The sequence below is a fragment of the Psittacula echo genome, assembly GCF_963264785.1.
Source record: "Psittacula echo genome assembly, chromosome: 21".
NCBI classification, from domain to species: Eukaryota; Metazoa; Chordata; class Aves; order Psittaciformes; family Psittacidae; genus Psittacula; species Psittacula echo.
Genome location: NC_137757.1, coordinates 615,648 through 632,860, shown reverse-complemented (window position 1 = coordinate 632,860; position 17,213 = coordinate 615,648). Strand labels below are relative to the sequence as shown.

The window sequence follows — 17,213 nt, the reverse complement described above, 5'->3', positions numbered from 1 at the left end:
CGAGCCCCGGCCCCTCCTCGGCGGGCGCTGCCCGCCTGACGCCTCCCTCGGCCGGGCGGCCATGGCGGTGGGGCGGCGGCGTTGAGCGGCGCGGCCATGGCGGGTCCCGGCACGGCCCCTCCGCGCCTGGCGTTGGCTCTCGCCGCTCTGGCGGCGCTGGCCGCCGTCAAGTACTACCGGGACGCTGAGGCAGCCCGGCAGCAGGTACCGGGCAGGGCGGGGGGGCGGTGCTGAGGCCGCGCGGCCCCTCACGGCGGGAAGGAGGGAGGGAGGGTTGAAATGGCGGGCGCTGCCGTCGTGAGGGAGCGGTGGTGACGGCCGCGGAGCCCCCGGGGGTGAGGAGGTGGCTGCTGAGCCGAGGGGAGCACCGCACACGGCGGAGTGGCCGTGGCCAGGCTGAGGGAGTAGTGGCCAAAGGGGCTTCGGATGGCCAGCGGTTGAGGTGACTGCCGGGCATCGGTGGCCGCTGGCTGTAAGGTAGCAGGGCTGAGGTGACCGCAGGCTGGGTGCCGGGGTTGAGGGGACCACCACACACGGTGGCCACTGGCGTTGAGACGGCTGTGGCCTGGCTCAGGTCACCGCCAGGTATTGGTGGCCACTGAGGTGGAGGTGGCCATAGGGACTGAGGTGGCTGTCACTGGACTGAGGTGACCACAGAGGTGTGGTGGCTGCTACTGGTTTGTGGTAGCCACAGGGCACTGGTGGCTTCAGTCTTGAGGTGGTCACAGGGATTGTGGTGGCCATCACCAGGCACCAGGAGTGCCTGATCCTGCCAGGAAAAGGAGGAAGAGCAGGAGCTTCACACCTCCTCTCGCCATGTCCTTCCTTCCTGCCTTGCTCCCTGGAAAAGGCCCGAAACTCTCAGGTATTTGTGGGGTTTTTTCTCGCTAGAAACGTACGTCTTGTGTGCCCTGACCGGTGCTGGGCTTGGTTGTAATTCCTGTAACTCAGATGGCTGCTTGCATGTCTCTGTTGAAGATCCTGCTTCCTGGGCTCTTTGCTTTGGCATCCGCTAAAGAGGTTTGTGGAAAAGAGCAGACTTCTCAGTATTTCTGTGGTGAAAAGACGAGTGTTTTTAAAGGAGGCCTCTTTCCTTTGTCTCTTCTTGCACTGCAGAAAGGGGAGAATGGCTCAAACCAGGTAAATAGAAGAGTTTGTCTGCAGGGAGAGGAGGGTTGGGACAGTCCTGGCTGAGAGGACCCAGCCCTGCCTGACAGAAAGCCTCCAGGAGGTTTTTGTGTTCAGAGCACAAGCAGCAAGCTGTGACTGGGGGCTGCTGGAGGGAACAAAACGTGAACAGGGCAAGGGGTTGATTTGCCTTCATTTTCCTTAAAACATACATCCTGTCGCTTCCATAGCGATGTTTATGTAGCTACACAAGGCACAGGCAGGTGGGAGAAGAAAACTCTCTCTGAAGACCCCCAACTCTTCTCCCCTGCGGAGGCCAAGGCAGCTCAGTTTTACTCCTCTGGCACAAACAGGGAAACACTTTATTTCTCACAATCCCGGATTATAAAGAAAAAAGAGAAAATCCACAAGCTCTGGAGAGCTTTCTTTGATGTGGATGTTATCAGAAAGGAAAAGGCCAAGCCCTAACATCTCGCTCCCCTTTTAAACCCAGCTTTCATCATCCCTTTTGACTGGTGCGTGCTCTGGGAAGCTGTTGTTCCTCCCTGGCCGGGGTCTCCCAGACCAGCCGGGTGCTCCCATGGTGCTGGCGGGTCAGGCTGTGCCTGTGTCCGTGCAACGCTGCTGAGCAGGAATGAGTGTTTCCGAAGGATGTGTCCCGCGAGGCTGTGCAGAGCCATGTGCTGTCAGCGCTGCCTGGAGCTGGAGATGTGGCCTGCAGGGACAGGGCAGTGGTGTCCATGAGCAGGAGGCTGTGCTCAGCCGGCTGCTGGCATGTGCCTGACCACAGAGCTGCCGTGTCTCTGGCCACTTGCTGTTGTAGAAGGACATGGAGCTGTTGGAGCAAATCCAGAGTTGGGCCACAAGGATAAGGGGGCTGGAGCACCCACTGTATGGAGCCAGGCTGAGAACATTGGGGCTGTTCAGCCTGGAGAAGAGAAGCTGCGTGGAGACCTCAGAGCAGCTTCCAGTGTCTGAAGGGGGCAACAAGGATGCTGGAGAGGGACTCTTCATCAGGGGCTGGAGTGATAGGACAAGGGGTGATGGGTTCAAATTGAAACAGGGGAAGGTCAGGTTAGATATAAGGAAGAAGGTCTTTACTGTGAGGGTGCTGAGGCACTGGCACAGGGTGCCCAGAGAAGTGGTTCAAGGCAGTGTTCAAGGCCAGGTTGGACGGGGCTTGGAGTAACATGGTCTGGTGTGAGGCATGCCCGCCTGTGCAGGGAGTTGGAACTGGATGATCTTCAGGTCCTTTCCAGCCCAAACCATTCCATGATAATTATCTGATGGTTCTGCAGCTGGTGGGGTTTTACATCTGTGTGAAAGTGCAGGCTGAGGGGATGAGAAAGTGCTTTCAGTTCTTGCTTAAAGACTGATCTTTGGATGCTAACATCCAACACCCAAGCATCCATGTTGTCCTTCACATCCTTCTGCTTTAGATACAGTCATAGATGTTCTTCTCTGTGTGGGGGGTGTGACTGGTTCTCTTTCCGCTTTCAGCCCTGTTAAGCACTGATCATGACTTTTTCCTACAGCAGCAGGCAGTCAACCAGCTACAAACTTTGTTGCTCATTTGCCTTCCATCCCTTGAGGTCCCTGTCTGTGAAGTGCAAAAAGAAGAGAGACTCTGAAAGATTCATCAGCAGGAAGTGGCTGATGTGCTGTAGAGAGGACTGGGAAATGGAACATCTTTTCAGAGCTCAGTACACATCCAGGACAGGCTCCCCCGCAGAGGAGAAGCCATCACGCTCCAGGCATGCTTCCCTGCTCCAGGAGCCCACTCTCAGCGAGCAATCACATGGGCCCTTGTGAGGTTAATGCATTCCGTGCTGTGCACAAGCACGCTCTAGAGGTTAGAGGGATACTGAAGCCTGGCCCAAGGTTCCATGACATGACCCTGGCACCTGGCTGTTAGGGAAGTTGCCCAGGAAAATTTTACTATCAATTTACAGGGATGGGCATCCCTGTTCATTTGGGGAACAAAGGCATATTTTCTGGCCCCAGAAACATGGACAGTCTTGAGAGAGGATTGTCCTGTGTGTAGATAGAATCATAGAATGGTTTGGGTTGGAAAGGACCTTAAGATCATCCAGTTCCAACCCCCCTGCCATGGGCAGGGACACCTCACACTAAACCATGCCACCCAAGGCCTCATCCAACCTGGCCTTGAACACTGCCAAGGATGGAGCATTCACAACCTCCCTGGGCAACCCATTCCAGTGCTTCACCACCCTAACAGTAAAGAATTTCTTCCTTATATAAGATAATCCTTCATTCCTTTTTTCAGCTCTATAGTTCCTGCCTGCTCTCCTCCTTGACTTTCCACAGCCATGTCTGCTTCCAGATCTCTGGTTTGTATTCCAGGGTCTTTATTTCTGTCTGTCTCAGTCCTGAATCTGCCCTGGAAGGCTCTTAAGTGCTTTTGTTGCTTCAGTTGACAGGAGCAAAGCCTTCCAGGCTGCATTAGTGCTGCTTCGGGCTGGCAGGCAACAGATGGAGAATAAACTAGTTCAGGAGCTCTGGGGATGGTGATGGTGCTGCAGGCAATAGAGAATAAACACTGTTAAACAGCAGAATACAGAGTATTTATCCTGCAGCTTTAAGCTTTTACAGGGGTGGCAGGGGAAGCTGTCCCAAATGATGGGTCACAGGGGATGTGCTGCAGGCTGTCTGGCAATGATGTGGCTTGTCTGACTTGCTCTATGTCTCTTCTTCTCACACCAACATGGAGCTCTCTTACTCTGCCTGTAAGTTGTCCCTTTCCCTTCAGTGCTGAGTGTTGCAGAGTAGAAATGACCAGAAGCATCTAGAGCCTTTGTGGGGCTGCTCCAGGGGAGATGTTGCATTTCAGTGGTGTTTGCCACTGGATGAGCTCCCGGTGGACTTTGAAGAGAGAGAAACTGAGGCACAGTGTGGCTGGGGTCTTGCAGAAGGTTCTGGAGAAGCCCGTGGGATTTGTGGCTCCCCTGTGTATGGCTGACTGAGTAGGCAGGGGACAAAATGCTCCATCCAGTCCTGCAGCTGGAATTTTGGAGGGCAACCTGACTCGATCAGGGAATTGTGTGTGGCAGTGGATGTGGCATGGAGCTCTGCACGGTTGTAAGTTGCTTTCTGCAGTTCATTTCCTTTGTGGTTTTGTGATGTGGACAGTCATGGCTTTGCCTTTGTTTCACTGCACATCATTTAATCACAGAATCACCATCTCCAGGTGCTCTCAATAGCTGCAGGTTTAGCACTATTTGGAAAAAGTTGGCTTTTTTTCTGACAAAAGACTTTGAGGCTGACTATGAGCAAACGATTCAGTTGGAATTACTTAGCCAGATGTAGTTTTAATATGCTCATGCCAGCAGTTCCTGGACACCAGCCCCTATTGTAAATAGCACAAAATCCTGCCAAGGGGCGTTAATCTTTTGATTTAATGGCTGTGTTTGTGTGCTGGAAAGAATTTAAATTAACTCTGAAGCTGAGAGGGGCACGAGTGAATTTCTGCAAGAGTCTCAAATGAAGTCTCACTTGCTTCTTTCTTCTTCCTGAACTAGGAGCTGGCACTGAAGTCTCTGGGAAGTGAGGGGCTGTTTCTCTTTTCTTCTCTGGACACAAACAATGATCTGTACCTCAGTCCTGAAGAGTTCAAGCCAATAGCTGAGAAGCTGACAGGTAGGTATCTGTCTGCCCTGCAGAGCTCCCTCTGCACTGTCCAAGCAAAAGCCACAGATAATGCACTGAACTGGTTTTATTCATGTCTTTATTTTTTCAGGATGCTGTTTTGAGTCTTATTTACATGAAGGGAGGCTGCTGAGCTTTACAAGGGTCTGAAAAGGCTTAACCACTAGACATATATCACTTCCACAAAGTAGAGGGTTTGTAAGACAGAAGATCCCATTGCTGGGCTAGCAAAGCACAGAAGTTACTTTGTCTAGAGCTTAAAGGGGATTTGGGCTGGGTGAATGCAACAGATACAGTTCAGCCCAGCAAGGCCAAAACTTAGTTAAGTGGCAGTGTTTCATTCATACCCCGACTGAGACGTCTCTTCCAGGTGGCAGTTTCTGAGCGATCCTGTTTGAATGCTCTGTCAGCCTGTATCTTGATGGTGCCACACAAGTGTGATGATGATAATGTACAGAGCATTCCAATACAGTTGTTTGTTTGTGCTGTAATTCATTGGATAAAGCATATGTTCTGACCCTCCAAGGTGAAGTGAGGCTGTTCAGCTGAGCTATGGGGTTTAGAGAGTTGTCTGCTGAAAGGAGAGCTCTGCTTTAGCTGGTTCCGGGGGTGTGTCTGAGTTCTGCTGCTGGATGAAGAGCTGGGAGACTCCCAGGACTCCTGGATTTGCCAGGATAAATGTGTAATCACTTCACAATTGCTTATAAAGGGGAGGAAAGAGAAACAGCTGCCTAAATTTCTGTTCCTTTGTCTAGGGGTCGCTCCCATCTCAGAATTTGAAGAGGAGGAGATGTCTGATACAAGCGGGGAGACATTGTCCATCGTGGCTAAATTCCAGCCTTTGGTCATGGAAACAATGACGAAGAGCAAAGACGGTTTCTTGGGAGTAGGTGTCATGCAGGATGTGTATGGCCACAAATTCTGGTATAAACACATGCAAAGGGCTGGTAACATCACCAGCAATAAGTGCTGGCATGGTAGGGTGGGGACATAGTCTTGCTCAAGGCCATGGGATTTGCTTTGATGAGCAAATGCGCTGCTTTCTGCAGCAGTTCGTTGTTCTCAGCACACTCGGTATCACTGTGCCCCAGTTAATACACCCTTCCTGGGAAGCTTGAAGCAGACATTAGAGATGGATGTGGAGCTAAGTCCAAAGGCAGTGGTATGTGCTACGTTCCCCTGTCTCCCGCTTTCTATTACTCACATGGTTAAAAGTTGACAGAACTATTTGGTGGTAGTTGGGATGGTAGAAAGAATTTAAACCATTAGAATTCTTTTTCCCCTTCTCCAAAGCCTCCGTACATCCGTGAGCGTGACTGCAGGATTGGAGAGGCCGGCCGAGGCTCTGACAGTATCTTTTGTTCACAGATTTCTCATGTTGCTCTGTCTGGGCTGAGGAACTGGACTGCCCCAGCAGCCCCTATGAGCATGCTGCTTGCCAGGCAGTTTAAAGCCTTTCTTCCTCCAAAGAATAAACTGGATCTTGGGGATCCATGGTGGATAATTCCTAGTGAATTGAACATCTTCACTGGGTATCTTTCCAACAACAGATTTTACCCTCCACCTCCCAAGGGCAAAGAGGTGAGATATGAAACTCAGTTGCTGTATACTTGAGAAGCAGTTTGTGTAAATGTTCTGCCGTGTAGCCCAGATGAATCCCAAGAATCCCTGGAGGGACAAGGCTATTGCATTCTATGTTCCTGGACTTTTTAAGGGAGCAAAAAAGCTGCAGCTTGCAGCCAGGAGGACTGTCTCCTAAATTGGAGGTAAAACTGAGAGCAGGCAAAAGCTCTGGGTGTCAGGGCCAAATGAGGCTGATTTGAGTAACTCAGGCTGGGATGATGGAAACTTGCAAACAATGGGAAGAGTTTAAAAAGCATGGGAATGGATTTAATTTTAAACCCAGTCTCTTGCTTTAGCTCTTTGTTTTGTGATGAGGTAGGTCTCTGAGCTAATTTTTATAGCATAGCAGCTCCCTTGCCTTCCTGATCTGGTGGGGAGCTACTTTGGAGCTGCAGCTGGCCTGTGGTGAAGGAACTGTTCTCATTTTTGCTCTCTTACGTTTCACTCTCTAGATCATCATCCACAAGCTTCTGAGCATGTTCCACCCACGCCCCTTTGTGAAAACTCGCTTTGCTCCACAGGGAGCTGTGGCCTGCATCCAAGCCATCAGCACCTTCTACTACACCATCGCCTTCAGGTGAGGCCGTGGCCTGGGGTTAGAGGAAAGCTTCTGAGTCTGTTCTGTATCTCAAGGGAACAGAAAAGGCTTCTGTGAGCCTGTGGCAGAGTGTGTGTCACTGCATGTCGTGTTCCCAAGCAAGACCAGATGTGTCCTGGCTGGGTGGGAAGCAAAACAGCTCAAGGAAGAGGGTGGTTCACAGCCAGCTCTTGCCAATGTGTGATACTTTGCTTATGCCCGTGCTCCCAGAGCCCCTGGTGGGGCAGGGACTGTTGCCCAAATGCAGGACATTGCCCTTGGTTTGGAGCTATCCCTGACTGAAAGGAGAGAGTCTGATTAGCAGGAAACGTGTTAGGTTGTGGTTAATGGGGGTGGAGGGAATGCCTTTCCAATGGGGAGAGTCTGGGAAGTTGTTCTCTCCTTTTCCTGGGAGTGTTACATGCAGCTTTTACTTGCCTGATCAAGCTGGAAGGGAGGCTGAAGGGGTCTTAGGCTGTTCTGTGTTTTAAGGAATGATAATGTAATTCATCCTTCCTGGACAGACACTTATTGCCCAGCTCCAAAAGGCATCAATACTGGAGATGATTGTGACCCATGGGATCTGCTCCAGTCTTTTACTCTTATCACTGTGTGACATGAAAAGCTTTTTGAACTGAACCTCTCCGCCCCAATTTAGCTTCATAATTTCTGGTGCTTGGAGATAACTTTTCGCTGCTGTCATCTTCTCTCCTCCCGGCACTGCAGCTCATGGCTCCCTTCTCATTTCAGGATCCATGCTGAGTTCCAGCTGAATGAGCCACCACACTTCCCCTTCTGGTTTTCCCCAGGCCAGTTCACAGGTCACATCGTCCTCTCCAAGGATTCTTCCCATGTCCGAGAATTTAAGCTGTTTGTCCCTAACAACAGGTACAGCTGTTTCTCTTTCTGGGTGCTGAACAGACTTGAGGGTTGTATAAATGAGGCCCAGTGGAACACAGGGGCTCTGGGATCCTGTCCTGTGGAGAGCTTGGGGCTGCGCACAGGGGAAGGCTGGTGGGTTCTCTTTATGTGAAGGTATGAGTGCAGCAGCAGCCCTGTCCCTTGTGGTATGTGGGCATCCTGGCCTGTGCAGGGCAGACTGAGCTTTGGGCAGCCTAGTTCTACAGTTTGCTTATCTGCTTTCCCCACTCATCCTTCGCTGCTAGCGGTCATCACAGTCATCATGTCCCGTCCTCATCCCTGTGTGTCTTGATGTCCTCCATCATGCCTCCACTGCCCTAGTTATGGGCAGCATTCTCTTTGTTAGCAACACTGCTGTGAGCACTGCTCCCCTTGACCAGCAGTTCCCAGCTGGGGCAGGGACTCCTGCAATTGTCACATACCTGTTGCAGGCTGCAGAAGGCTCCTTGGGTGTCTGTGATGAATGAGCTCATACTTTTCAGCCAAGTTCCTGGAAAATCTAAGTGAATTGAGCTCTGCTGTTGCTTGTAAAACTGGCAAATGCATCTCTACCAGTCGCTGAGGATCCCTGACCCATTTCAGGGTCTGATTCAATCACCAGTAACTGTCCCTTGGTACTTGGAGAATGGGGAGGGATGGGCAGGGTGTGGGGAGCAGCCCCTGGCAATCCCAGTGCCTGGCTTAAAGCGCTGAAGTCAAGCAAAGGCTGATGCTCTTACTTCAGCATATTTTTTGCTTGGTGTTTTACAGGTTGAGATTTTGTGTGCAAAGCTTTGCACTAGCTAATTCCTGCTCTCTGGCAAGTAGCTGGAAGTGTTTCAGGGGAAAGAAGCTTCAAATCTCTTTACCCATGACAGCTGGAGTGAAAATTCTATTATAACATTACCCTGGCGACTCAACCCCTGTGGCTCTGTCAGCACATTTCTTACAGCAAGCAGACACTTGCATCTCTGCCAGCAACTTCTTACAAAAGCCTTTTGCTTCCGAAAAAACCCACCACTTTTAAAAGTTCAGCAGGCTCAGAATGTGCAAGTTGAGTGCTGGGAAGGAAGAGGCAACAAAGTCGCCTCTTTCCTGTACTTTGGCAGTACTTAAAAGGTGTGAGTGTTTGCCCAGAGCATTGAGTGGATGCCTGGACCCTGATCCTGGGCTCCAGTGTTGCTGGTCCTGTGCAGGGAACAGTGATCTCCAAGGAGCCAGGGCCTCTGGGCTTTAATGCTGACCCTGCAGGAGGAGCATTGGATGCTGTTATCTGTTTGGGGTTTGCCATACACAGCCTTATCCTTGGGTGACTCTGAACATCCCTGGTTCACTTTGCAGGTCTCTGAATGTTGATATGGAGTGGCTGTATGGAGCAAGTGAAAGCAGCAACATGGAGGTGGATATTGGATACCTGCCTCAGGTCTGTAGACACTCTCAGTCCTCCATATGCATGCAGCAGCTCACCAGAGATTTATGCTGCCATGGCCATGAGCTGTATGACCTCAGCTGTCGCTGTTCTTCAGAGCTTTCTTGTGCACATTTCAATCTAATAGTATAATCTCTGTTGATCTGTGTGTGTCCTCTGCAGCTCTCTGTTACCAGTTGTTGTGATACTGTAGTTTTCCCTTTGTGTGGGTTGAATCCTACACTCCTGGAGACATGTGCCTCTTTCCAGCTTTACAGAGTGAGGATCTGTATCCCAGATAATCTGGATTTACAGATGAGGATCTGAACCCAGGCCCTGAGCCCAGAGGGGTGTACAAACAACAGTGTGTCTGAATTTAGAAACTGCATGAGGTTATTCCTCTGTTTTGTGGTAATCCCAGCTCTTGGGGCAGGAAACATGAGTCAGGATTTTAAATGCCTGAATTTAACAGTCCCATTTGGTCTTAAACTAGATCGATGCTCTCTTTTTAATTGCCAAGAGCTGAGAAAACAGACTTACAAAATCATTTGAGTTGTCCCAGAACAGGGAACTGGGGGAAGCTCCTGAACAGCTTTTGTATTGCCCCCTCTCGTGGTTAGCCACGGGCTGGGTAAGGGCTGTGCTGGGGATATGAGCAAGAACTTCAAACTAGCCCTGTGGAGCTGTGATTTGAAGGATCTGGTGTCCCACCGTCAGAAATCTCCACTGGAGAGGTGGAAACATGGAGTGAACACGTCTCGTGCAGTTGTCATCTAGAGAGCACGGTCAGACAGTAACTGAAGGAAATTAAGTTGCTTTCCTGCTATTCTCCACTAAAACACATCTGCAACTGATGAAGTGCAGCTCCAGGAGACAACAGATGGAGCTGTATCTTCATTGGAAACTGCACAGTCTTATTTTGCCTATTCATCCTGTCCTGGAATACAGATAAACCAGGAATGGGATGTCTGCAGTGTCCAGCTTTGCCTGTTTGTTCTCCTGCAGATGGAGCTTGAATCAGCTGGACCTTCCGTCCCCTCTGTGATCCATGATGAGAATGGAAATGTGATTGACAGCAGGGATCCCTCAGGGGAGCCCATCCAGTTTGTGTTTGAAGAGATAACCTGGCAGCAGGAAATACCCTGGGAAGAGGCAGCTCAGAAACTGGAAGTGGCCATGTATCCATTTAAGAAGGTGAGGAAGAGGGACCAGGCTCTTCCTTGGCATGTTTATTTGGGACAGGTTGTCTTCACTGCGATGTCCAGTCACCTCGAGGACCAGCAGAAACCAGAGGCCACAGCCTGATCAGCATTCAGCATGGTGTGAAGGTCTCCTCCCAGCCACTGTGTGTGTGACTGGATGGACTTCCAGTTTCCAGATGAGGGAGTACAGCATCTCTAAAAGGCTATTTTTGGTTGCACAGCAGCACAAGCAGGAGCAAAGCCTGATGTCATGTGTCTCAGGCTTGTAAATGTGGGCTCATCCTGCCTTCCTGTTATCACTAGCTGCCAATGTGATTTCTGAGAGAGGCAGCTTACAAATGCTTTTCCTCTGGCATTACTTCTGCCACGTTGAGCTACCTTTGGACCAAGCTTTCCTTATCAGCAGAAAACACACAATCTGCCTGTGCCTCTGCATCCTGCAGTGAGACACAAATTGATAGCATTGGGTGACCCAAACTATTTAACATGCCAGTAGCCTGTGGAGCAGATGGCTACCGCCTGTCACTGCTTCCTTGGCTGAAGGGACACGTTTCAGTGGCTGCCGCCTTGTGCCTGAGCTTACAAATGTCCCTTTGAGCTGCCAAGATGTTAAAGTTCCCTTCATTTGAGTGATTGGAATAATCTCTGTGCAGGCTCCCTCACAGCCAGATTTTAGGCCTTTTCAGTAAGGTTTTGTAATGAATATCTCACGGCCACATTTCCCAGGCTGCTGAGGGGAGTTTGCAGCCAGCCAGCTTGCAGTTGTGCAGATGCTCTCTGCAGTGTGTGAGGATGGGGCTCTCTGCATGTCCTGGTAACAGCCCACATGCTCTGAAGGCCTTGCTGTAATCTCACCAGAGAATGAAGTTGTCCTGGGGGACACCACCACAGTTGTCATTTGCTTTAATCTGCAGAATCTACTGCAGGTTAAACTGTGTACTTCACCTGTGGGATGTGACAGGTCTGGTTCCTTCAGATCCTGCTTGTATCTGAGATGGGCTGTTCTGTGTCTTGTTTCTTAAGCGCTGTCTCTTTGCCTCCAGGTCTCCTATCTTCCCTTCACACAAGCTTTTGAGAGAGCAAAAGCAGAAAAGAAGCTGGTGCACTCGATCCTGCTGTGGGGTGCCCTGGACGACCAGTCGTGCTGAGGTGAGGACATTCCCAGTGTGGCTGGAGGAATGATGTGCCTCGTTCAGGCTCTGAGGAGAGCTCGGGGTCAGAGAGCTGGTCACGAGCCAGCAGTAAACATTGTGTTACGCCTTTTGGCTCTGAAGATGCTGAATAGAAAAGGCTGGAAGTGGGGAATTATTGATCAGATATTAAGTCCCCAGTGGCAGGATAAGATCTGTTTATGACAAGCCCTAGATGAACTCACCAATTCAGGTGCCTTTGTCAAGGTGAATGCGTGGATCTGGTCTTTCTCCTTTCTCTTTCCCTCTCAGTCTGCTTGGTTAGAGGCAGCATCTGCAGGGTGAAAGGGACTCTGCTCTCTGCTGTGTCCCTGGCACCTGCACAGGAGATGCCAGAACCAGATGCGGGCTTGCAGTTGTCCTGATGCATCACTGTTCACCCCCTGCACCTGAGAACATGCCACACTGGGCAGAGTAATGGGTGGGACAGGGCTGGGTGTCTTTAGTCCTATCTGCCTTAAAACCTCTCCAGCATGTATGGGCTCTGCTCGGCATGAACAGCACAAGGCACTTGGGGTGGATCCACAGGGCCTAATGCATTTCCTAAATGCACCACACCAATCACCTCTATGGCAAGCTTGTCCTGGTCCTTGTTGCCTTGCAAGTGGCTGGAGTGAGGCCTCTCTGCCAGCAGCACATGTGGGAAACAATCGGCTTTGGAGTCTGTCACTCAAGGAGAGAAAAGCCAATGTGCTGGGCTGGGGGGAGCCTGAGCCAGCTGCCACAGCAGCCAGAGCGGTGGCGTCATGGTGGCATTAAACATGGCACCAGCCAGCTGAGGAAACACAGCAAACCATTGTCTGCTTCTCCTGGGCCAGGTTCAGGGCGAACTCTCCGGGAGACCGTCCTGGAAAGTTCGCCCATCCTCACCCTGTTGAACGAGAGCTTCATCAGCAGCTGGTCACTGGTGAAGGAGCTGGAAGAGCTGCAGGTCAGTGTCACATCCACCTTCTCTGCAGCTGGTGCTGGTGAATGCAGATGGTGCCTGGCACAAGGGGGGAGCTCATGCGTGTGCCAGGGGGGGATTTCATTTCCAAGCCCTCCCTGTCCTAGTGATCGCAGGGGGCAAGCAAGCACCAGATGGAGGCAGGTTAAGCAAATGGCATAAGGACTTCACTGTCATGGTGCCAGTTTTAAAAGCTAAACCAAATGCTTCACTGTGAGATAGTTCTGCCCAAAGCTATTTGTGCCATCAACAGACTGACTTCTCTATAACCCAGGGAGCAACCAAATACTGTCTGAACCCGGAGTCTTCTGATTGCACCTTTCCCCACTTGTGACTCTGTCTCTGGGCCTGTGCTGTCAGCTGGGATCAGTCATAGAGCTGGAGACCCTGGGAAATGCTTGGATCAGACTGTTGGTGTGCCTGGGAACTGCCAGTGATGGGTGATTTTGTTGTTTGGAGAGAATCTGCAGCTGAAATGTGTGAGAAGGAGACTGACTGAAAGAGTATCATAAAGCAGATGGTGCAAAAAGAACCAGTTACCACTGTCCTACAAAGCAGCTCTTTGGTCCTTCGCTTATTCCTGTGTCCGGTGTACTCCTCCTACACTGTTCTGCTAGTTTTGGTGTATGCAAACATGTGTCTTTGGGCTCTCTCCTTACAGAGCAACAGAGAAAATGAGTTCTACAGCAAGCTGGCTGACCTGCACCTGGAGAAATACAACTTCCCCGTGGAGATGATCATCTGCCTCCCTAATGGCACGGTGGTATGTTGGTTACTCCTGGAGCTGAGCTTGGCTCTTCCCATTAGAGCACATTCTCTTCAGGGTTGTCTGCAGACCCTGGAGCGTCCACTCCTGCAGCCATTCCCTGGCTCCTTGCGCCTTGCTGGGGCCATAGTCCCTCCCAGTGCTGTGCTCTCAGGGATGCTGTGGCAGACAGCAAGCAACTCTATGAAAAAACCTGGAAGTGTCTCTTTATACAGAGACAGAACAGTAGCAGCTTAGGGTGGGGGAACAATCAGACTTCAAACAAATGTCTGCCTGTGCTTCCTCACTGTCTCTGGTTGAAGTCAGTGACGTTTGGGAAGCCACTGTAGCTTTTTCCTGCACCCCCTGTCCCTTCTGCTGATGCTCTGCAGAAAACCTCTCCTCATCAGCACCTTCTAGCACATTTCTCTTTCTCTTCATTCCCCAGTTTGTCACAGCCATTAGCAAGTCCATACGCTTCAGTTCTGCTGTGCTCCCCAGCAGCCCCTCCACCTTGAGTTAGAAGAACAACAGCAGTTCCTGGCACTTGACAGTGCAGTGCTGTGTGTGTCAGCAGCTGGGCTGTCTGCAGTGGAGGATCCTGCCAGGGCTAATCTGATCATGCCCACATTTGCCAGATATTAGCTTGTGACACAGGCAGTGACCTCCTGCTGTCTCTTTAGTGGCTCCCCTCCAGTGTTGGCTGCCGAGTGGCCTCAGCTCAGTCGAGGGTGCTGTGGTCAGTGGCCGCATGTCCCCATTTCCCACCTTGGAAAGGGAGCAAAAAGGCACTCGAAGCTCTAGGGCTGGTTTTGCAACTATGCTGCACTCAGCAGTGGCTTGGCTGGGCTGGCATCTCCAGTCCTTACTTAGAGCTAGGTTTTACTCCTACATGATTTGTCCCAAATCACCTTCATCTTCTTAACCTAAGTGAGGGGTCAGCACTCTTGGTTGGGGAGAGAAACAGACCATTGTCTTTCCCACGTTGTTCTCTGACTGTAAAATGCAAACCCTGAATCCTGAATGCTGAATAAGTATTTGCAAAGTATTAGAGATTCTTCAAGAGTTGTTCCAGTCTTGTCACTTACATCCTGGCTAGAGGCCAAGACAGTGGATGGGGAATTGTTCTGGCCTTTAAATTCTCATCTGTTTTTTTTCCCAGATTCACCATATTAATGCAAACTACTTCCTGGACATTACTTCTATGAAGCCTGAAGATGTTGAAAGTAGCATCTTTAGTTTCTCAACCAATTTTGAAGACCCTTCAACTGCAACTTACCTCCAGTTCCTGAAGGAAGGACTGCGAAGAGCAAAGCCATACTTGCAGACCTAAAACCAAAGGCACCGGAATGCCCCACAGAGATGGACAAAGACTTCACAGATCTACTTTGATTACAGAAATTCTTCCTTGTCTTTATGCCAGACATTGATGCTAAGAGGCAGACCCAGGGCTGGGGCCTTGCTCTGGATGTTAGTTTGAGGCAGTTTCAAGCAATACCGTTCACATAACCCACCCTTCTGAGGTCAGGCAAACTGTGACAGGAGTGAGAACACTTGAATCTGTAACCATTCTCGGTGCATACTCCTTGGTTTGCCACCCTCATGTTTTTCCAGCTCCTGTTCAGACTCTGAGGTGAAAGTCATGTACCAGCTCTACATGCGTCACCCAGAAAGCCCTGACTCACGACTGGACTGTGTTGGATTCCAGAGAGCAGCATTGCTGTTAGACCCAGTGTGATGGTGCAGAACCCAGCGCAGGTGGGAAGCTCCCTCCTGGTAGCCAGTGCCCTCCACACACACCTCCTGTCACGTACCAGCTCTTCATGGCAGCATTTATGGACAGCAGTGGCCACCAGTGCGTGATGGGACTGTGCTGATCATGGGTAGATGTAAGGGCAGGTGGAGCTGGAGCAGGGTGGAGCCAGGGGCTCTGGTCTCCTCCCAGCACTTTGTGCTGTGGTGGGAGAGTGGTCTTGTTTATTCAGGTTCTCTGCATCCAAGGGAGGTGCTGAGGTTGGCACAGTGGAATGGAGACCATGGCCTTAGAGGTACAGTGCAGCTCAGAGGCATGGATTCATCAGGCACCGGAGCAATAGGATAAGAGGTGATTTGTTTGAACTAAAACAGGGAAAGTTCAGGTTAGATATAAGGAAGTTCTTTATTGTGAGGGTGGTGAGGCACTGGCACAGGCTGCCCAAAGAAGTGGTAAATGCTCCATCCCTGGCAGTGTTCAAGGCCAGGTTGGACAGAGCCTTGGGCAATATGGTCTGGTATGAGGTGTCCCTGCCCATGGCAGGGGGTTGGAACTGGATGATCTTAAGGTCCTTTCCAACCCAAACCATTCTGTGGTTCTGTGATTAACAGGGCGATTAGGGGTCAGAGTCCTGCAGGATGTGCATTCCAGGCTGTGGAACACAGCAGTGAGCAGTGCCCAGCCCCCAGCTTTGCTTGGAGGGCATTGGTTTCATGTTCTATCCATGTTTGATTTGAGCTTCCAAGTCCCACTGAATGAGGAACCATGACATTCCCTTCAGGAACTGCCCCAAGAGCGTTAACTGGCTAAGAACTGAGCAGTTCTAAAAGCCAGCAGCACTCATGGAAATTCCAGGAGTTTTCCAGAGAAATGCCTTGGACAGAATGCCATTTTCACTTACCTGTAACCACCCTGAGCAGTTGCTCCTACTCCGTACCAATGCCTTCTACAGAGTGAGCATAACTTGGACAAGGAGAGGTTAAATGAAACAGGTTTCAAAGCCTGTTACTATAGAGGTGAGGAGACAAAAGCATCTTCGGTAGATAGCTGCAACCAGCCATGGCTGGGGATGCTTTTTCTGCTCTCTTGAAGCACAGTTTTGTTGGACCGAATCACACGGGGGGGAGGGGGAGGGAAACCTTTGGATGGCTCTTTTTTCGGTTGCTTTTTTGTTTTTGGAGGAGCCCAGGGGTGAGGATCACCCACCGTGCCCCAGCCCTCCTGGCGGTAGGCTGGGCTTAGGTCAACTTCCCGGCTGAGCCACTGTAGCTTCCCTAATTGCTCCAGGGAGATGAATTCCCCCTGGGCTGTTTCTCAGTATCGGCATTATAACTATGCATTAGCTCTGCACTTTTACCCGCTCCAGGGGCTGCAGTACCGACAGCCTGGAATCGGGCAGCATTGTTGGCTGCAGACAGTGCCACAGCCCCCGGGCAGCATTTGAGACCGAGCTCCTGTTGACTGGTGGCCTTGTCCCCTGAGAGAACTCTGGCCCAAAGGAGCGAGTGCCTGTGCCCCCCGGCCCCGCGTCCATGTGCCCTCCTGGCTGCTACAGAGCTGCTTCTGAGGTCTTGTTGCCCGTTTCCCGAGCCCCTCGAAGCCTCGGCTGGCGCTTCTTGTCGGGGAAGGGAGGGTCCGTTCCGTTTGTGTGCAGGAGGAGCCGGAGGGAGCAGCGGCTTCATAGCCCGGGATGGCTCCTGTCTGTCGGGGCCTGGCAAACCGGGGGTTATGGTGGCTCCGAAGGGCGAGTGGAGCCCGGGAGCTGCGGGCGGGCCCCGGGCAGGAGCCGCTGACCCGCTCCGAGCTTCCCGTCTCTGTGTAACTCGACTGAGTGGTACCGGCCGAGGAGCCGCTGCCTCCGCCCCTGCTGTGCTGGGTGACGCTCTGGCCTGAAACCCGCGGCGGGCCAGGGCCGATGTTTGCCGGCGAGGGGCGGCGGGAGCGGCGCGGTTCGGTGCCGGTCGGGCGGCGGGCGCGGCTGTAGCTGCTGTTACACGTTAAACCCGTCCCACGACCTCGGCCTCCCGCAGTCCAGTCCTTGCTCCGCCGGGCGGGGGGCGTGCGGCGGGGGCGCC

The 17,213-nt window shown here is 51.5% G+C and overlaps 1 protein-coding gene across 1 annotated transcript; it reads left to right on the top strand.

The window, feature by feature from the left end:
- The first annotated feature begins 72 nt into the window (after positions 1-72).
- SELENON (selenoprotein N) lies at positions 73-17,168 on the top strand. The gene is made up of 12 exons (XM_080632424.1): positions 73-204; positions 4,668-4,785; positions 5,550-5,680; positions 6,163-6,375; positions 6,870-6,994; positions 7,745-7,882; positions 9,236-9,317; positions 10,308-10,496; positions 11,548-11,653; positions 12,513-12,625; positions 13,302-13,403; positions 14,548-17,168. The coding sequence occupies exons 1-12, from the start codon at positions 97-99 to the stop codon at positions 14,716-14,718; spliced, it is 1,596 nt and encodes a 531-aa protein (XP_080488550.1). The 5' UTR covers positions 73-96; the 3' UTR covers positions 14,719-17,168.
- The last annotated feature ends 45 nt before the right edge of the window (positions 17,169-17,213 follow it).